The 22,462-nt window shown below is 38.0% G+C and overlaps 1 protein-coding gene and 1 pseudogene across 2 annotated transcripts in view; both read left to right on the forward strand.

The window, feature by feature from the left end:
- Positions 1–8: 8 nt before the first annotated feature.
- LOC125269787 lies at positions 9–8,928 on the forward strand (annotated as a pseudogene).
- Positions 8,929–10,779: 1,851 nt separating this feature from the next.
- dync1i2a (dynein, cytoplasmic 1, intermediate chain 2a) overlaps positions 10,780–22,462 on the forward strand; it is a 46,082-nt gene continuing 34,399 nt past the window's right edge. For both annotated transcript variants that reach the window (XM_048192752.1, XM_048192753.1), the window contains exons 1-4: positions 10,780–10,908; positions 13,421–13,532; positions 18,139–18,253; positions 19,254–19,344. In XM_048192752.1, coding sequence (XP_048048709.1) covers positions 13,425–13,532; positions 18,139–18,253; positions 19,254–19,344 — 314 coding nt within the window. In that variant the 5' untranslated portion in view covers positions 10,780–10,908; positions 13,421–13,424. The remainder of the gene's footprint in view (positions 10,909–13,420; positions 13,533–18,138; positions 18,254–19,253; positions 19,345–22,462) is intronic.

Genomic DNA, 22,462 nt, shown 5'->3' on the forward strand with positions numbered 1-22,462 from the left:
TTGAACTGTTGTATTTTTCTCTTGATCTGTGTATAAAGTGAAATGGCAGAGACTGGGTTTTCTCAGGAGCAGTTCAGCTGTCCAGTGTGTCTGGATCTACTGAATGATCCAGTGTCCATTCCCTGTGGACACAGTTTGTGTATGAGCTGTATTATAGGTTACTGGGATCTGGAGAATCAGAAGGGAGTCTACAGCTGCCCTGAATGCAGACAGACCTTCACTTCAAGACCTGCTTTAAATAAAAACACCCTGCTGGCTGAAGTGGTGGAGCAACTGAAGAAGACTAAACTCCAAGCTGCTGTTCCTGCTGAATGTGAAGATGTGGAGTGTGACGTCTGTACTGGAAGAAAACACAAAGCTGTCAAGTCCTGTCTGGTGTGTCTGAACTCTTACTGTCAAAATCACCTTCAGCAACATGACAGTCTCTTTAAAGGTAAGAGACACCATCTGATAGATGCCACTGGACAACTTCTGGAGATGATCTGCCCAGAGCATAATAAACTGCTGGAAATCTATTGTAAAACTGATGAGCAGTGCATTTGTTATCTGTGTACGATGGATAAACAAAAACCATGATACTGTAGGAGCTGTAGCAGAGAGGACAAAGAAACAGGTATGTACTGAAAAGCTATCTATCTATCTATCCGGATGTTGAGCTCGAGGCTATGGAGAGTGAGCAGATGGTGCAACAATGCCTTAGAGCACAGGAGTTGTGTTTAATAAGCACAATGTTGTGGTTATAATAGGGTGTGCCCACATGGTCACTGTGATTTTGCCAAGAAAAGCCCTATTCGGACGGCACTAGTTTTACATAGAGAGGTGGGGTAAAGTAATTATTACCAGAGCTTCTCATTGATTTTAGTCCCATCCGAATGTGCCATCTCAGTAATCATTACGGACAATGTCAGTAAAGATTACGGCAACTTTTACCTTCTGTAAAACGGTCCAGAAAAAGTACCTTGGGTGCTGTGCGAATAGACCCGCTGTGAATATGTACGTAAATATTCCATAATTTCCTGTTTAAAAGTAGTTTTCCATGGTTTTTCCATGGTATGGAGGCACTTGAGGCACTTGAAAAAACATTCAGTTGCGTTCTACGCAGTGGGACAAGTCTGTGGCAAAACTCAAGTATTTTCCGCACACCATTCAGATCAAAAAGAAGGTCGAGCACTTGTCAGAGGCACAAAACTAATTTTAGTTTCAGCTAAGTGCCTATTACCAACAGAATCCAATCAGAATTTATTGAATAAATCTTTGACTGGACCTAACTGTTATATATAGGTTATATATTTAGATTATATGTGTTTGCGCACATGGTATCAGGAAGCAACGTATACCCACATGACGACAGGGAGGTGATGGTGGTGCGTTAATCGAGCGTAAATCCCCCTCCCACGTCTGGTAGTTTTACTGAGATTTCTTATCCCGTGCGAATTGGCTATTAATATTACAGATGTCCTGTAGTAAAATTACATTACTCATCTACCCATGTAAAACTAATCCCGTCTGAATAGGGCTTAAAACATGTTCCTGGAACAAAATATTACGTTGATCCTGGAACAAAATTCTTGTCCCAAAATTTTGTCCCTAAACCTAACCCTACCCATAATTTATCCCTAAAATCAGAGGAAATAATATGTGAATAATACTGTTGTAGAAGCACCTAACCCTGGTTCTAAGCCTAAACTTGACATGAACTGTCCCTAATTGGTTGATTGGAATGTTGTTCCAGGATCGACAAAGATGTTGATAGGAACATCACGTTCACTGTGCCGACATGGTGCATGTTGGGCTCCTCATATTGAGTCAGACATGCTTCGGGCTACAACAATCAAAGTGTATGTTTTTAACCACAGTTTTTCTCGCTTGTGCTCTGCACAATAATGCCCTCAGAGCACAGGAGTTGTGCCTTGGTTCTGTCACAGTTTAACTTAACCTTACACAAGGCACAAGTTATGTAGGGGTTCTCAAACATGGCGCCAAATATGTTTTGCGTTTTGGTCACAGGTCACCTAATGTGTACATGAGATTTCTTTCCTTCTTATATTGTGGGGCACCTGCCAGGAATTTCACCTCGACAGTAAAGAACAATCAAAGATCATCTGCACAATCTGAAGGATTTGTGAGGATATTGGATAATTTGTAGAGCCTCTTACTGTATTATCAGGAAAAGGAAGTCACAAGTGTAATAAAATTAATTTTAATTAACAAAAAGATAAACAAGAGTAAAGCAACACAACCACTAAATGGAAGGACCTGTGGGAGATGGAGGCAGGAAGAATCAGTTTCCTCCCCAGAGCTATATATGATGTCCTTCCATCACCAAAAAATCTCCAGCTGTGGGTAGGAGAAGATCCATCATGCCCCCTATGCTCATCCCCAGCTACCCTCAGACATATCCTCACCGGCTGCAAAGTGAGACTTTCCCAAGGCAGATATACTTGGAGGCACAATCAAGTGCTGAAATGCTTGGCTGCAGCAATTGAGTCCAAAAGAAAAGTGATTAATGCCCCACCCTCATGACACCTAGTACAGCACGAGCAGTGGAACAGGAGTGGAGAAGGACCTCTCCACTGACCAAGACTGGACAGTGGAAGGAAGCAGGAGGGAGTTTAGGCCAGCGTCTTACAATCCCGTCTAAGATTGTGACCACCACTCTCTGGTCCGATACCCTGCAGTTTGTCTATTTCATCGAGTTGACAATACCCTGGGAGGATGCCACCGAGGAGGCAAATGAGAGGAAGAAGCTACGGTATGCGGAGATGGCAAACAATGCTCGTCAGCAGGGATGAAATGCTTCAGTCCATCCTGTGAAGGTTGGCTGCCAGGGCTTTGTGGCAACATCTACCGAAAAGCTACTTAAGGAGCTGGGAATCCATGGACAATCCCTGTGCCTGACCATCAGAGAAGTGGAAGATACTGCAGAATATTGCAGTTGATGGCTGTGGTTAAGGAGGAAAGACCCCAGCTTGGCCCCAAGGGGATAGGGACCAACACCAAGGTTTGATCTGCCTCTGCAGAGGGTGTCTTGTGTTTAAAAGGCCAAAACACCTGAAGATGTAGAGGTACACAACTGAAGATGGGTTCTATTTTATCTGCTTTTGGCCCAGGACATCTGCTGGTGGAGGCAACTTCATATCCAGCTAGTGTGGTAGGCCTTCAAAAAGGGGGCGTATACCATCTTGTCCTATGTTTTCAAATGAATACCATGAATGATAAAAGGAATAAAGTGCAGAATGAATCAAATACAAGTGATTGGGTTTGGTGTGGCTATGGCAGAGTTACGTCATCTTATGAGAAGATAAATTGTTTAACGTAAATTAGAATATACTTTCTGAATTGGACTAATAACTTCTTATTTTTAGAAATACATTTACAGAAGTCTAATAATGGTTCTATGTACACTGGTGCCTCATAAAAAAAAAAATATAATCTCAAGTCATGATTCATTTAGTTTGCTTTATTCTTATTCTTCATATTTGTTCAGCTTTATGGAAGTCTCACAATGTGTAGTTTGCAAATGATAGTAATGTCTAATACATTTTTGTGTAATATTTAATTTAATTATTGCATTTATTTAATGTAATGTTTAATTTAATTTCCATACAGATGATTTTAAAAGAGCGACAAAAAATGTTCCAGCAGAGGATACAGCAGAGAGAAAAAGATCTTGAGGAGTTGAGAGCGGCTGTGGAGTCTCATAAGGTGAGTTTGGAGAAGAACAGAAGTTTAGACTCTCGTCAGTGCCGAAGCTCTTTCATTCACACTGAAGCCTATTGTGAGCCACAGGCCATGTGAGGTAACAACAAGAGCTCATTGTAATGTGTGTCCTATACAGCGTTCTGCAGATACAGCAGTGGAGGACAGTGAGAGGATCTTTATTGATCTGTTACACTCCATTGAGAATGTCCGATTTAAGGTGACACAGCGGATCAGAGAGCAGGAAAAGTTTGCAGTGAGTCAAGCTGAAGGATTCATGGATCGACTAGAGCAGGAGATTGATGATCTGAAGAGGAGAGATGCTGAGCTGGAGCAGCTTTCTTGCACACATGATCATATCCATTTCCTCAAGGTAACAGATCTGAAATACAAGACAATTGTTATAACTAGGCCTTGCTATTAGATTATTTTTATGCCTCAGCAGGCATAATAGCAACTGACACTAGTGGTTGTGGCCTAAACTTCCTTGTTATTATGCCCAACTCCCATGCTGGGTGATCGCTGGTTTGGGCAGAAACAGTTACAGAGGCAAGCATTGCTTTTGCTCATACTTAAGGTTATTGTAAACACTTAACTCTATTACATTTTATTGCTTGACTCTAACCACACCTTGCTCTATTCGGCATTGCCAGACCTTCAGACTGTTGGCAGAAGGTCTGGACTCCATGGCAGCTTTCATTGGCCAAGGACCGCCCAAGAGGCTGTTTGACTGACATAAAAAGCCATTCACACTTTGTTTTGTTCAGCATCATGTTTAGGGGTGTGGAAATATAAAGTTGATGTCCCTACAACTACAGACCAGCATGTAAAACTCTTGGACATATTTTAAAGTGTTTATGCCATGAACTTCACATATTTTTGAAAATCCAGCATTTAGTTAATCCCGATAAATGCTCATTATCACAGTTATAAACACAAAGGCTTTCTTCTTCCGTGAGAGGGTTTGGCAACTCGACAACTATGTGTTTCCAGATGGACCATTGAAGAATGCAACTGTTATGAACTGCTCCGAGACTTGAAGACTGAGGATCCAAATGCATTTTTTATTGTAAGGGTAATCCACAATCGTAGACAAAAAAGCAGGCAAAATTTGACACACAGGTAAACAGTCCAAACAACAATAAAGTCCAGAAAACAAGGCAAAACAGAGAAATCCAGAAAACAGGTAAAGAATCCAAAAACTAAGATGCAGGAGAATCATGATACAAAAGCTCAGAGATGCAATTCTAACAAGTGCCAAGAGTGACTGAACCAGACTTTATATAGGCAGAGGTAATGAGGTTAATGAGACACAGCTGTAAACAATCATGAATGATTAGACTGGGCAATGAATTATGGGAAATGAAGTCTGTGCAAAAATAACAAATATGTGAGTGCCCTCTTGTGGCAATCACGGTCACTCTAACTGGTGACTATGACATAGCCCCCCTCCTAAGGAGTAGCATCCAGACACTCCTAACAAGATCAGAAAAGTCCAGGAGTGAGGTTGAGAAAATGCGTAACAGGGACCAGGATGGAGGGCCAGGTCCATGGAATGGGAGCAGAACTGAAATCAAAGGCAGAAAAGAAACCCAAAGTGGAGCAACCGGAGCAGATAAGAAGGGCAGCGCAGGCTGGTCAGGTGGCCAGGTAGCCAGGGCGGTGTAGACTGGTCAGGTGGCCAGGGTGGCGCAGGCTAAGCAAGAAGGGCTTAAGATCCCCACGGCGGAGCAGAGGACAACCACAGCAGAGTAGACTGGCTTGAATACCCCACGGTGGAGCAGAAGACCACCACAGCTGAGTAGATGGGCTTGAAGACCCCCACAGCAGAGCGGAAGACCACCACAGCTGAGTGCATGGATTTGAAGACCCCACGGCGGAGAAGACCACCACAGAAGAGTAGATGGACTTGAAGACCCCCATGGCGGAGCAGACAGGGCTGTTGTTCACAGAGGCATTGGCCAAGGACCATCAAGGTTGAGCAGGTGGAGCTGATGTCAACCACAGCAGAGCCAAAGACCCCAGGGCAGTTGGCCACAGGGGCCATCTCTAATCAGGCAGGTAGCTCAAGGTTTTCCTCCATGGACATAACTGGACCAGCAAGGTGTTTCAGGTTGACAAGAAATTCATGCACGACCTCTACGGTCGTGTCGATACAGACAGGAAGTTCAGATACGACCTCTGCAGTCACATCAAGGCAGACAGGAAGTTCAGTTAAGACCTCTGCAGTCACGTCGAGGCAGAGAGGAAACCCAGGGATGACTTCTAAGGTCACATTAGGGTAGACAGGATACTCAAGGATGACCTCCGTGGTTGCATCAGGGCAGACAGGAAGTTTATAGGCTAGAAGCGATGGGCTGGATTGGGCTCTGGAGCAGACTCATGGGCTGAAGAGTAGTGTATGGCCCAAACACACATAATAGCCATCACCTTAACAAGGAGTACCGTTGACAGCAGGACCACCTCTGAGACACCCAGGCTTGACATTACCACAGAGATGCCAGCTGGTCATGTCGACGTCAGCAGAGTGTCCTCCAAGTTAGATAACAGTCTCAAAAGCCTAGGGCCAACCCTAATGGCTTAATGTGTAACGTTCATGATGACCAGGAACACTGATGTGGCGTCCATGATGGCTGAAGACTCTGGCGTAGCACCATTGATGGTTGGAGACTCTAACATAGCATCCGTGACGACTGGAGGTTCTTGCATTGCGGCCATGTTGGCTGAAGGTTTTGGTGTTGAAGACTCTGGTATGGCAGCCATGTTGTGAACTGGCTCTGGTGTAGCAGCCATGCTTTTAACAGGCTCTGGCATGGGAACCACAGGGCTGGAAGGTACATATAGAATAGTGTTAGGGACCATTAAAACAGGACATGCTGGTGATCATGGTGTGCCAAACTCCGTGTCCCCTGGAACTTGGTGCATTTATTGTAAGGGTATTCCACATAGTCAAAAAACAGGCAAAGGTCAACACACAGGTAAACAGTCCAAACAACAATAAAGTCCAGGAAACAGGCAAAACAGAGAAATCCAGAAAACAGGCAAAGAATTCAAAAACCAAGACACGGAAGAATTATGATACAAAGGCTCAGAGATGCAATTCTAACAAATGCAAGACTTTGCAAAGAGTGACTGAAAAAATAGGCTTTATATAGGCAGAGGTAATGAGGTTAATGAGACACAGCTGTAAACAATTATGGATGATTCGACGGAGTTATGGTAAATGAAGTCCATACAAGAATAACAATAGTCCGGGGTGGAGTGCCCTCTGGTGACATTCACGGGTGCTCTAACTAGTGACTGCGACAGCAACACGCACGTCTTTTGGAAACCCTGTAGAATTCAGCCAATCAGATGATGACTTCAAAACTCCAGAAGTGTTTCCAATTTTGTGTATCATGCACAATCTGTGGGTGTGATGTCTGAGGCTGAGATTAGGTTGGAGCTGAACTTTGCAGGAAGGAAGATCTCCAGGAACAGGATTGGGCACTGTGCTGAATCCATCAGACTTACATTTTTTTGCCTGATGGATGATAAAACAGATAAAACAAATCCCATATACCTGCAGTGAAGGAGGGACCATGGTCAAATCAATGTGCATAAATAAAAAAGGATTTCTAAGACCTGATTACTAGAAATATTGGGAATTATTAGAAAAGTAGCGCTAGATTAGATCTGAAATGCCCAGGAGAACACCAAGAAAATGATTAATACAATAATACACAACCATTGTAAATAAAGCACATATAATATATTATTACTAAACTGGTAGTTCATTAAATGAAAGTTACTGAAGATTTGGATAAGCAAGCAAGTAAATACTGTATGTGATTGTAGTGCAGGTGAGTGGTGCAGGCTTTAAGGTCAAGAAGGCTTTTGTTTTGTATCTTTATTTTTTGTGTTTATTTATTCCTGTAGAGTTTCCAGTCTCTCTCTGAACACCCCGAATCTACAGATATACCCAGCATCACTGTCAGCTCCCTCCTCACATTTGATGATGTGGGAAAGTCTGTCTTTCAACTGAAAGAAAAACTGGAGGATTTCTGTAGAGAGGAGATAGACAAGATATCTGGCAGAGGTAAAGTAACAGATATTCATGTACTCTTATATAAGTCTTGCATCACTAAAATGAATATGGAAGGAATATGTATTTGTAATGTGTAAAATAATTTTTAATGGTTATAATGTCTGTTTATTTTCTTAGTAACATATATTGAAATTATTCCCACCAATGAACCCAAAATCAGGGAGGAGTTCCTACAATGTAAGACACAATGGAAACACACAGACACACACACATTGATACAATCAGTATGGGGACTTTCCACTGACCTAATGTTTTTTATACTGAGCTAAGAGAAATGAATATTTAAAGATGACAGATTTGTTTGCACAATATGTGACATACTGCAATTGTTGTACTGCCTCCTAGAGGTGTACACTTTTGAAATAATTAAAATTTAATTGAATGATTTTGTGTTTTATCTCTATTAGATTCGAGTCAGTTCACTCTGGATTCAAACACAGTGAATGAACACCTCCGTCTGTCCGTCTGGAATAGAGTGTTTAATGTCCCTAACGTAGTCCAGCAGTATCCTGATCATCCAGAGAGATTTGATAATTATCCTCAGGTGTTGTGCAGAGAAAGTGTGTGTGGACGCAGTTACTGGGAGCTCGAGTGGAATGGTGATGATGGTGTGGAAATATCAGTGTCATATAAGAGCATCAGCAGGAGGGGAGGGAGAAATGAATGTGTGTTTGGATGTAATGATCAGTCCTGGTGTTTAGACTGCTCTCCATTTATTTACTCATTCTGGCACAATAACAGTTATACTGATCTTCCTGTACCTCCCAGCCGCTGTAGGATAGGAGTGTATGTGGATCACAGTGCAGGAACTCTGTCCTTCTACAGCGTCTCTGACAAAATGACTCTCATCCACAGAGTCAAGACAACATTCACTCAGCCTCTCTATCCTGGGTTTGGGGTTCATGGTGGATCAACAGTGAGACTGTCTGATCTAACACAATAGAGAACAGAGAACTGACTGTAGTGTGTAATAATACTAATGTGGCTTTGAGCCGCATGATAAATCAGTAATTTTAGTCTCAGGGTGTATGAATAGCAGTTGTATATAGTGTAAATTAAAGGTGCTATAGAGGATGTTTTCAACGACTGAGAAACCAAAGAATGTTACTGAGTTTTTTAAATGAGCGCATGCGTAAGAACAGCCCCCCTCCTTCACAGCTCATTTCGAGGGAATGCCTCCCAAAACTCGTGCATGAGTATTGGAACACGAGTGTTTACCACCGGCATTCGCTGTGTCGTGTTAGTGGATTCATTATGTCGGACTCACCGCAGGTAACTCATAATCTGCAGTTGTTACTCCTGACAAAAACATTGCATGCGGCGCCTGTGGAAAGTTACTGGAGCGCGCACATCTCTCACAAGGAACGTAATGGCAGTGATTGACAAGCCAGAGGGCCAATCGTTTATGCGATGATCACACAAATGATTGGCTGATGTTTTTAAGGCCCTACCTCGTGCACAGATGATGTATATTGATATTATTCCTTTCAGTGCACCTAATAAATAGTCTTTTATCAGTTAGTAAAGACAGTTTCAAGTAATATGTGTATGCAAAAATGTGTAAAACAAAACATCCTCTATAGCACCTTTAATAGCTCATTCATTCAAAAGCCAAATTGTTGGAAAATATTGCTCATTAAATTATACATCATATAAGTAACTAGATCATTGTAATTTATAATATAAAAAATAATCATATATTATATGAAGAGTTTGGTTCCAAAACACAATAACTCCATTTTGATTAATTTGAGTAAAAATGTGTTTTCTTTACCAAGAAAGTGGCAAGATGAAAACCCCTATTTTCTGTTTCAAACTTTCACATAGCATCTTTTGGTTATAAAAACATTAAAAATTCAAATCTATTTTGATTTTCAAAGATTTATTATAAAACAATTTTTTTTTTTTTCAAAATGCAATTAATCCATTATTATAAAAGTTATTTTTCATATTGAAAATACACAAAAAAGTAAGTTGATCCACATATATGACAGCCTCTGAACTTAATACTAATACTAATCTTATATAGCCTACAGGCATTTTACTAAAAATACATTCAGTCGTCGCTCCCAAAATGAATTCAACGGGTCATCTTGTTAATAAAAATTTAATTAAATTAATTATATTAATTTATCCATTTGTCATTACAGATTAAAGAGTATCTGGCACCACCGCACGGTTAAAATAAACACATTTGCCGAGTACATTGGTATTAAAAACGGCTTTTAAAAACTGTTCATGATTCAGTTTTGGGGACCGTGACAGAAGTTTGATGCTGTTGTGGAACAAGCAACAGCTGGCATTTTCCTCCTCCCGACTCGAGTGCCTCATCGTCTTAATCTCCTCACGTAAATGATTAGATTTCGATGACTTGCGTTTCTTCCCCACCGCAGAAACCACCACATGTTCATCAATGCCATCTAAATTATTACTTTTTCTGTTTTTGTTGATCACAAAGTACAAAGCAGATAAGGAAAACTAGGATGTCGGGTGTATTCAGAGCGCCGCCATTACTGTTTACAGTGCATGGAATGGTGCGCTGTGATTGGTTGAGTGGATATATCACGTTCTGCGGAGAAGGGAAACTGGCGTTTGTCGCGTTTTGGAAAGAAAGGGAGAAAACATGACAGAATAACACGACGGATATCACATTTTGCGCAAAATTAATAAATGACTTTTCAATACCGACCAGATACAATACTGATTTTGGCGGAAACTCATTTTTTTTTTTTTTAATGCCGTTTATCGCGTTTTGGAACCAAACTCTTCATATATATTAAAGGTGTTGCTGCCTCATTAAATTGATTACTTGTTTTGTCTTTTGCTTTGTTGTAGCTTCCCCACTGTCACAGAGCAAATATAACACATTAATATCCAGAGCTGTGAAATATAGAAATAAGTTAACAAAAAACAATAATTGTGTCATGTTTGCTGTTTAATATTATGGAGAATTTTAGCATTACTCTTTACTTTTTTACATCTTTGCGGAAAAAATTGCGTTTTTGACAATTGGTTATTTTGATCCTCCTCGGCACCCGTCAGACGTGCCTCTGCATCCGCGCACCCGGAAACTGAGCAGTGCAACAAAAGCAGCGCTTTCTGCAGGCAATAAACACTCTCAGGTCTGTTCATAACATGCTTTCAGATAAGACAAAACATTTCGGTAGTTTGTTTATCACACAAGTCAACTGTTTATCCTTCAGTGTGTCACTTTTAATGTGTTGGGTGTAGTCTAGCGGTAGGTATATCTGGGGTTGCTACTGTGAATCAGTCAGATGGCAATATATAGCATTCTTGCATACTAATATATATATATATATATATATATATATATATATATATATATATATATATATATATATATATTAGTATGCAAGCATGCTGTTAGACTGTATGGTTGTGCTTGTTGTTTCTGCTGTGAGAAGGCAGAAGTTAATCTCATTCAGATTACTGACAGTAGATTAATCCGTTTAAAATGGATTACAGTAAATGTTTATCTGCTCTCAGAGTCAGAGAAGTGTATACAGACTTGAAATCCATTATTTCTCTTTCATTTTGTGCTCTGTGTTACCAGTCTGTGTAATTTGTAGTGCCTAAACAACAACAACAACAACAAATGCATATTACAATGCATATGATCCCACGAGTCGCTGAAAGATCGTTCTGTGTCTCTACTTTCTTTTCTAAACTTGAGTGTCACTGAAAATGTTGGATTTAGGCAGTAAATCACGCTTGCAATGTATAAATTTCATTATATACAAACGCATTCAAACATAGTGTCATTAAAAAGCACACTTTGCAAGCAAACTTTTCACAAAAAAGAAGTTACTTGGGTTTTAAATGATAAAAGATTAGATATAATGTCCAAAAAGTGCTGTGAGATTTTGTCAGATGTAAGTGGAACATGTTCATAACTAATGTGATGAATGACACCTGTTTGAACTTGAGGAGAAATGACTGAATATATGCACTTAAATTCACAAAAACATCTGTTGAAGTCACTGCGCAAGAATGAAGAAGAAAAATATGATTCTGAGAAAAGTCAGTATTTGCTGCCACTTTAGATCACATAGGAAGTTGGTGAAAGGAGTGCTTCTCTTATGCTGAAAGTACAAAAATGATCTTGTGATGCTCTATTTTTAAAGTGTTCAGTTTAACAGTGGTTATATTGTGCTATGAACTCCTCCTAAGATCACGAGCTGTGGTGTGATTGATGGTGCTGTATCTGGACTCATGCAGATAGCAGTGCTGGAGTTAATAATGATAATCTGTTCTGTAATCTTCAGTGTAAATTGGCCAGGTTACTGGGCTAATCTAGTCTGTTTCCACTTAGTTTTTTCAAGTGAATGTTTTAATTTGCTCATTAAGAGCTGTAGAGAGTCTTTTTTCTGTAGTGTCGAGAAAGTCAGGTGCTGAGCGCACACAAAAGACAGATTAGAGCAGTGTGCTGAGACACAAACCTGACTCTTGAACTGATCCTGTTAATCTGTCTGAAGAGCCTGAGACGGGCGGCGGGTCCTGAGGCCAGGTGAAGACTAGGGTTATGCTTCTCTCTAGATATGTTTTACTGTTTGCTGAGGATGTAAATAGAAAAAAGACACTCAAGGTTGTGTGTTACAGTAATTAAGCAGTTAATTTTTTTTAAAGCTTACTATATATCATGTTTGATACATTTCTAATTACTCTAAATTATCATATATAGCTGCTAATTCATACTTTTTTTTAATCAAGTAAAAGGCCTTTCAGTATAAAAAAAAACATCCCCCTCCAGGTTGTGTCTTTGCTGTGAAATCTTTTTTGATTTTAAGTAAACATAAGAATAACTTTATATTGCTAGTAATATTTCAAGATGAACATTTACTGAACTGATGCAAGGTTTACTTGATTATCCATACATATTTTTATTTTAGAAAAATAAATCATGTTAAAATGTGGGTATCAAATATGGTACATCAGGCTTTTGTTCATCTCTCAATCATCATTGTATTGCTTTGTATTATATGCCCCCCCCCCCCCCCATAATAAATATTAGAGCTTTGATCATAAAACTAAGCATTTAAATATCTTACTAAGACATATTATTGGTAGATATGGAGTGATAACTGATATTTATATGCTTTTTATGTAAGTAGTCTGTTACACTGTTATAAAGATCTCATTCATTTGCATTACAATCAGAATTTTAAATATAAATAAATATCAGCAATATAAATATAATATCATAATATAGTAACTGCACCAAATTTCACATTTTTGCTCAGTTTGGGCCTCTGAATAAAATGTGTTTTTCCTCCTCGAGAATGAGCTCCATATTCTCACTATATTAAACTACATGAGCCATAAAAGCTCACGTATCAAATATGATACTCAACAAAAAACACACATGCAACTTTTTGCATGTGTAAAAAGGTTTAAAAAATATATATTTTTCATATGTCAGGCTTTAAATGGTTAAGAGAGCTGTTTATTGAAGGGACTGGCTGTTTTTCCTGACCTTTTGACATTGACTCTCTAAATAATTTCTATACAAAAATATTGTAAAATAATGCATATTATACAGAAAAACCCTTCATGACATGACACATATTCTGGCTTCCTGACACTAACTTTTCTGTGTGTTTGTGTTTTGTGAAGCATCATGTCGGATAAAAGTGAGCTGAAAGCTGAGCTTGAGCGAAAGAAACAGCGCTTGGCTCAGATTAGAGAGGAGAAGAAGAGAAAGGAAGAGGAACGCAAGAAAAAAGAGGTGCAGACTTTTTACGTGCATTAATGCACCAGCATGAGTTCCACTTTATGTGCACTCATTCACATGCAAGAATGCCGCTCAATACTGCCAAACATGCCAGAGGTCTGCTTTGAGATGTGTCTGTAAAATATACAGCTTGTCTTTAGTGTACATTAAAGGGGTATAGTTAAATAAAGAATTATATAATATATACAGTCCCCTCCAAAAGTATTGGAACAGTGAGGACTATTCCTTTATTTTTGCTGTAGACTGAAAACATTTGGGTTTGACATCAAACAATTTACATGAGACAAAAGATCAACATTTCAGCTTTTATTTCCAGGTATTTACATCTGGATCTGATACACAACTTAGAAGATATAACCTTTTGTTTGAACCCACCCATTTCTCATGTGACCAAAAGTATTGGAACATGTGACTGACAGGTGTGTTTTGTTGCCCTGGTGTGTCCTATTACATTGATTATTCAAACAATAAATAGCACTAAATGTCTGCACTCAGTTTCAGATTTGGGTTTTGCCTGTGCAGACTGCATTTATAGTTAGACGTGTAACCAACATGAAAACCAGAGAGCTGTTTATGGGTGAAAAACAAGCAATTGTGAAGCTGAGAGAAGATGGAAAATCAATCAGAGCCATTGCACAAACATTGACCATAGCAAGTACAACCATTTGGAATGTCCTGAAGAAGAAAGAAACCACTGGTGTACTAAGTAACAGACCTCGAATGGGTAGACCAAGAAAAACATCAGCTGTTGACGACAGAAACATTGTGAGAGCTGTAAAGAAAGACCCTAAAACAACTGTTAGTGACATCAGCAACAACCTCAAGAGGGCAGGAGTGAAGGTATCACAGTCTACTGTCCGCAGAAGACTTCATGAACAAAAGTACAGAGGCTACACCAGAAGATGCAAACCTCTCATTAGCAAGAAGAATAAGAAGGCCAGGCTGGAATTTGCCAAAAACTACAGAGACAAGCCTCAAACATTCTGGGGCAAAGTTTTATGGACTGATGCGACAAAGATTAACCTCTACCAAAGTGATGGAAAGGCTAAAGTTTGGAGAAAAAAAAGGATCTGCTCATGACCCCAAACATACAAGCTCTGTGAAACACGGTGGAGGTAATGTCATGGCTTGGGCTTGCATGGCTTCTTCTGGGACGGGCTCATTGATCTTCATTGATGATGTAACACATGATGGCAGCAGCAAAATGAACTCTGAAGTGTACAGAAACATTTTGTCTGCCAATTTACAGAAAAATGCAACCAAACTGATTGGGAGATCCTTCATCATGCAGCAAGATAATGACCCAAAACACAGTGCCAAAGCAACAAAGGAGTTCATCACGGGCAAAAAGTGGAAGGTTTTAGACTGGCCAAGTCAATCTCCAGACTTAAACCCTATAGAGCATGCATTTTACCTGCTAAAAAAGAGACTGAAGGGAGTAACCCCCAAAACAAACAACAACTGAAAGAGGCTGCAGTGGAAGCCTGGAAAAGCATTACAAAAGAAGAATGCAAAAGTTTGGTGATGTCAATGGGTCATAGGCTTGATGCAGTTATTGCAAGCAAAGGATTTTCAACTAAATATTAAGTCTTATTCACTTTAATCTATTTTAAGTTAATCTGTTCCAATACTTTTGGTCACATGAGAAATGGGTGGGTTCAAACAAAAGGTTATATCTTCTAAGTTGTGTATCAGATCCAGATGTAAATACCTGGAAATAAAAGCTGAAATGTTGATCTTTTGTCTCATATAAATTGTTTGATGTCAAACCCAAATGTTTTCAGTCTACAGAAAAAATAAAGGAATAGTCCTCACTGTTCCAATACTTTTGGAGGGGACTGTATATATATTACTACCGCTCAAAAGTTTGGGATTGGTAAGATTTTTTATGTTTTTAAAAGAAGTTTCGTCTGCTCACCAAGGGTGCATTTACTCAATTAAAAATACAGTAAAATCAGTAATATTGTGATATATTATTACAATTTAAAATGACTGTTATCTATTTGAAAATATTTTAAAATGTAATTTATTATTGTGTTGGCAAAGCTGAATTTTCAGCATCGTTAATCCAGTCTTCAGTGTCACATGATCCTTCAGAAATCATTCTAATATGTCAATTTGCTGCTCAAGAAACATTTATTGTTTACAATTGTACAAAATATTTGTGTACAATATTTTTTTTTCAGGATTCTTTGATGAATAGAAAGTTCAAAAGAACAGTGTTTATTTAAAATATAATCTTTTGTAACATTATAAATGTCTTTACTGTCGCTTTTGATTGATTTAATGCATCCTTGCTGAATAAAAGTATTAATTTCTTTAATTTCTTTTCAAAAAAATAAAAATAAAAATTCTTACTGACCCCAAACTTTTGAACGGTAGTGTATAATGCTACAGAAGCTTTGTATTTCAGATAAATGCTGTTCTTTTGAACTTTCTATTCATCAAGGAATCCTGAAAAAAAAAGTACACAACTGTTTTCAACATCGAGTAATGATGCTGAAAATTCAGCTTTGCCATCACAGGAATAAATTACTTTGTAAAATATATTCGAACAGAAAACAGTTATTTTAAATTGTAATAATTTTTCACAATATTACTGTTTTTACTGTATTTTTAATTAAATAAATTAAGCCTTGGTGAGCAGACAAAACTTCTTTTAAAAACATTAAAAATCGTACTGATCCCAAACTTTTGAGCGGTAGTGTGTGTATATATATATATATATATATATATATATATATATATATATATATATATATATATATAGAAGATATTTTGAAGAATATGTGTAACCAAACAGTTGATGGACCCCATTGACGTCCATAGTATGGGGGGGAAAAAAATTACTAAGTCAGTGGGGTCCATCAACTGTTTGGATACCGACATTCTTCAAAATATCTTCTTTTGTGTTCAGCAGAAGAAAGAAACTCATACAGGTTTGGAACAACTTGAGGGTGAATAAATGATGACAAAATTTAAATTTTTGGGTGAACTATCCCTTTAAAAAATAAAGTCATTCTATATGCGTGATTTCAGTTGGAAAAATGCTAACTTTATTTGCAAATGTTTAGGGGTGGACAAATTTAAATTTGTATCAAATTATTCACAATTAACAATTAAATGAATTAAAAATAAATACTTTTACATCACTTTTTGGGAAAAAAAAAAAATCTTTGGTTGGTAACATCATGTATCACAATATACACATTCTTATGGAAACATAATTAAAAAGTACTGACAAAATAATGGTCTTTATGATAAAGTAATTTAAAACCCATCAAAATTTATTTTATTTTGATTATAGATTTTTTTTTTATTAAAATAATGGAGTAAAACAGCTTTTAAAGGTAAAATATGTAAAATATTTGCAGTAAAATATCCAAAAACCACTAGGCTAGTGTTATATATTTTGTCCAGCTGAGTACTAACAATATCTCTAATGTTTTCAACTACTTGTAAATCATGAGAAAATTCCCATTCTAAACAGTGACACGGGGCAGTGCAGTCGCCTGTCAATGACATCAGTTACCCTTTGTTACCGCCTTTACTGACGTAGAAACCACATGACAACAGTGTCGTGGACAAATGCGGAAGTAGTGTCTAGCGTCCAGCAAACCACTAGCTTGCTTCAAGCAGTTCCTTATTTACTTCTTGCACGTTTTATGGTGGATTGTGTTACTTATTTATGGAACATAATTACTGTTTACCATCTGCCGCTGGTTCTGTCGACAAGGACAGCTCCTGTAAACTCATGACCGGAAAAGCGGAAGCGGCGCCGGCGACTGTGTCATAATAAAAGTCCCACTGCTCGTGAGGCGTGTGTTGATCAATCGCTCCAGCTCCTCGTTCAGCTCCCGCAACACTCGGTCCTGTTCTGCTTCATACTACAGTAACGTTAATAATCGCATCCACGAACATTAGTTCTTCCAGACTCCAATCCCTATTCTTTTGCACCGTCCGTTGAGATGGAGACCACATGTCCCAAGTTTCCGCTCTAAAACTTGGCGTCATCAAACTACGCCTTTGTTTTGAATAGGCTTCTAGCGACCTCTAGCGGAAAAAAATATCACAAATTGCACCTTTAAATAAATAAATAAATAAATACTATACTGTTTTATACAGAATACTATGCTGTTGTTATACTATAGTATACTGTGCGTAACTGCGATAGAAACGATACTCAAACATTTACACTGGTTATGTCATAGTAATATGAAGCAATGTTGTTTAAGCGATGAATCCACCAGAATCTCAGGCACATTACATGAGTAGAGCAAAAAATCAAGCAGATTTCTCAGTTTGAGACTGCTGAGAGTTTGGACAGTATTTGCAGTTATTGATAAATTTCTCGTAAATTAAAAAAATATATTATTTTATTAATTGAAGGTATATTAATATAATTTGATCATTTTTCTTACAAAAACTTTAACGGGGTTGAGTGCTTGATGAATGCAGGCAACACTACAATTTGTGTCAAAATTGAGTAAATGCTGTAGGAGGGTTCCTATGGAAGCAAACGGAGTCAGATTGCTGTTTTTGTTCTTTGGGAACAATAGTTAATCATAATAATTGGTTCACTCTGTTTCGTTTGTGTCAGGCTGAGCTGAAGAAGGAGACCGTCCCACAGCAGGATGATTCAGACCTGGAGAAGAAGCGCAGAGAGGCCGATGCTCTGCTGCAGAGTATGGGCATCACATCAGACACACCTGCGGGTAGGTCGCCTACACACCTGAGTCACACACACGGTCGTGTCAGTCTCAGACAGCATTGATCAGAATTACCTGCTCTAAGATATCAAACTCTGATCGCTTTACATATCTACCTGCCAATAATATATTCAATAATATACTATGTAGGCCACAATTTATCCTAAAGGCGCAGTCACACTGTTGAAAATTTGGCAGAATTTTACGGGCAAATCAAATCCATTGTCAATAGTGTAGCAATGCATGAAGCACCACTTACTCATCGGTGACTTCCAAACTAGGCAGCTTTATATTGTTTATCATTAACAAATTTGAATCCAGTGTAAAATCCATGTGAGGAAATGTTTCATCTCATGCATCCGTCATGTGAAACTTCATATCACATAGATTCCTCCAAAGATGACTGCATTTCTCCCCCTGAATTTTTCTGTACGAAAGTAAATGTGACTGCACCCTAATATTTGTCTGTCTCTGCAAGACTATGTGCACTTAATATGTTCCTGTGAGTGGTTCCAACAAATGAAGAAACCTAGTGTAGTGTACTTCTTTGATTGAACACAAGGGGGCAGAAGTGCACCACAGTAGATTTGATGTTACAATTTCAGCACTTAGATATTTATTTTAATTTTCTGTATGTGAACTTTTATATATATATATATATATATATATATATATATATATATATATATATATATATATATATATATATTATTATACACAGAATGTGGATAGATAGATATCTGTAAATAATTAAATCATTCTGTTTGTAAATTATTATTTATTATTATTTTTTTGTAGCATTACATACTTACATCTACTAAAATTCACCATAACACCAGTTCATTAAAAGACATTGAGCAAAAATCTCTATGAAAAGTGACTTTGGAGAAGAGCTATAGTAGTTCTATGTAGAGCAGAAACATTCAAACATTTGTGACTGAAGTGTCCAACTCTTTTGGATGTATGCAGATAAAAAGTATGTTTATATCTTTTTCTCTTTCTTTAGTTCCTGCACCTATGTCTCCCACGGCCAAATCTGTGGGCACTCCAAGTGAGGCAGGGAGCCAAGACTCAGGAGACTGTGCCACCGGACCAAGGTATTATCTCTCTCTCTTTCTCTCTCTATCATGCATGTGGCGCTGGAGAGGTTTGTGGCTTTAACATTGCATCAAGGACAAACACAGGGAAAGGGTTGTTGTATTTTGTGTCTGTGTGCAGGTCTGAGCAGGTAGGGAAAGGTTCTGCTGCATAAATCTCTGTCATTAGCTGTTTTCAGCTGTAACTTAAAAAAAAAAAATTACCGCTGGAAAACCCCTGAGAAGAAAGAAGGAAAACATGAAAACATTAGCACTGTTCTGACTCCTAGTGTGCTGCCCATCGTAGATGTGAGAAGAGCAAAGGCTCTTCCAGAATGATGATGATGGGGCCTTCTAAGCCATAATCTAAAGGAGAATCGCATCTACAGAGAAGGCTATCCCAGAATGCACTGCAAAAAGCTCCAATCAATGATAATTGTATCCACCTTTTTCTGAACGTGGAAGTCTTGCCCAACTCGTACTGGAATGATGTTTTACATTTGCGGTCTCCGGTGTTTCTAGTCAAATTAGCATATTTTCTGAGCTGATAATGTAATGATAAACCTATGAAAATTACACTTTACACTTTACAGTGTAGCAAAGACAAAAGTCTTTTGTCAACGCCTCAGTAATCAAAATTTAATGAGTGCGTAGATGACACGAAGCTGTCCGAAGTTACTGAAAACATATGAGCGCTCATATCCTACATGCAGCTTCCGATCCGGATGAAGATTGTGGGATTATGTCCTCAAAATGATTAGAGCGCATACATATGTGGTATTTGGGGAATATTTTACCTTAAGTGCTGCAAGCTGTACTTGTTTTCTCTTTCAAGTCTAGCATAAGATGTGAGGCATACGGCATTGTATACAGACATTCACTTCAGATTCGCTGGTGCTCAATATTTTTTGTTTATTGCTGTTATGTAGCAGCCAACAACAGCACAGATTAATCCTGCACACAATTTAATTTTAAGTAATGAAAATTCAAAAAGTTTCTGTTTTCAATGTGTTCCTATGGAGACCGGAACAGGACAGCATCCAAAAGGAAGTTGGAATTCCTCATGGCGGCGCTCATCTTTTAGTCAGGAAAAAGGTGGATAGAGAACTGCAATGATAATTTATTTTTATAGGCCAATTTGAAATTTTGGCAAAAAGATTTTTTTGGCTTTTGGATTATTGTAGAAAATTGGTTCTGTGACCAACAAAAGTTTTGTTCTTCATGTTTTGTGTATCATGATAATCTTCAGAATTTAACTTTTATGGATTTTGAAGCCTAAATACAAACAGCAGAAGTAAAAGGCTAAATGTACGCTATAAACGAACTACACCACAATCACATGACTTCGACAGCGGCACCATTAAGCTTCAGACAACGATTTCAGACTTTATTTTAAAAATACAAAAAACAAAAAAAACAAAAAAACAACATTTTCCCTGAAGGTTTGAGTTAGAATATTTTGCAAGAGTGTGATCATAAACACAATGAGGCTGTGAAAGCGACTAGTGAGTAGATGAGTTTATCTGTTCAGTGTGACGTTTAATGTCCCCGACAAACTCTCTGGAGTCCCATTTAGATACTTGTTAGCAACTGTCTTTTTCAAGACATGTAAAAGTTTTAAAAAATCACATGGGAGTATTACTGATGTATTTTATGTCATAGAATAAAACATGAAAATATCCTGAGCTTGTGTGAACCACAGACCTAATTTAGCAGACAAACAAACATTGACTTAGAAATGCTAAAATACAACTCGTTTTTGGGTTTTGACTTACAGAAATACATCATCCCTCTATTGTTCAAACAGAATAGTAAAAACCGTTCAGTTTTATTAATTTTTTTTTTTTAACCCTTTGCCTAATTGTCAGCTTTAATAATCTATTGGTGAAGCTGTGATTATCAGTTGAGATTCTAGTTTAGAGTTAAAAAAAAAAAAAAAAATTAGTAAAACAATCTTGCCACACTGTAAACCCGAATAAGTTGGCAAAACTAAAAAAAAATTGAGGCAATCAGTTACATCAAATTTTTTAAATTAAGAAATCCAAAGTTTAAGTAAGCAGAACTGGCAGATTTTTATTTTGTACTCAATTGAATTGTTAAATTAGTTCATACATTTAAATTAAAATTATCACGTAATCTCAACAAACATTTTTATTAGTGGAAACTGTAACAAGCTAATTCAGAAAATGCTAACTTGTTAATTTGCTAGCATGTTAGCAATAGCATGATATAACAGTTGCTGAATGAGTTCAACAATATAAAACATTTAACATACCTGCTCTCAAAGCAAGCCGTATGCTCCACTTGTCACCATGATGGTAACTCTCCAAAAACCCACATTAACAGAAAACCCTTTTGAATTAGCACAAAAAAATATTAATCGCTACTAAATCTCCCTCTTAACATTAATCTTGCACAAAAAAAACATGATATAATACTTAATTTTAGCATTTACTCTCCATTTCGAGTGCCATGAGCAAAGCATTCTGGGAAATAAAAATCCAAGCCCAGTTTCAGGTAAACTTAAAGGTGCAATATGTAATATTTTCTATTCAGGCCTATTCAAAACAAAGGCGTAGCTTGATGACGGCAAGTTTGAGCACAGAATCTTGGGACGTGGTCTTCACCTATCAGCCGGTGGAAAATAAACGGGAGAGGACTCGGGAAGAAATCATATTCATGGATGCGATTATTAACGTTACTGTAGTATGAAGCAGAGCAGGAGCGAGTGTTGTGGAGCTGAACGAGGAGCTGGAGCGATTGCACAACACACGCCTCACGAACAGCAGAGCTTTTATTATGACACAGTCACCGGCGCTGCTTCCGCTTTTCCGGTCATGAGTTTGAGGTAACGCAGCTCTGTTTATCATATTAGATACATCTGAGTGTGTTGAAAATGATGTTATAACGTTACTCTGAGTCTGAGCGTTCGCTCGGCGGCTGCTGTGAGACACTTGTTTGAGACACACTGCAGTAAGATAGATTGATTTTAGAATATCATATTAATAAATGCTGGATGGCTTGTGTTGATAAATGGCATGCAATTAATTTTAAAACGTATTGTATGATGGAGAAAATTCTGTATTACTGTTAATTAAAATAAAGCTGCATCTGATTATGCTATGTTAGCTACTTGACA

Source organism: Megalobrama amblycephala, linkage group LG6 (assembly GCF_018812025.1).
Source record: "Megalobrama amblycephala isolate DHTTF-2021 linkage group LG6, ASM1881202v1, whole genome shotgun sequence".
NCBI classification, from domain to species: Eukaryota; Metazoa; Chordata; class Actinopteri; order Cypriniformes; family Xenocyprididae; genus Megalobrama; species Megalobrama amblycephala.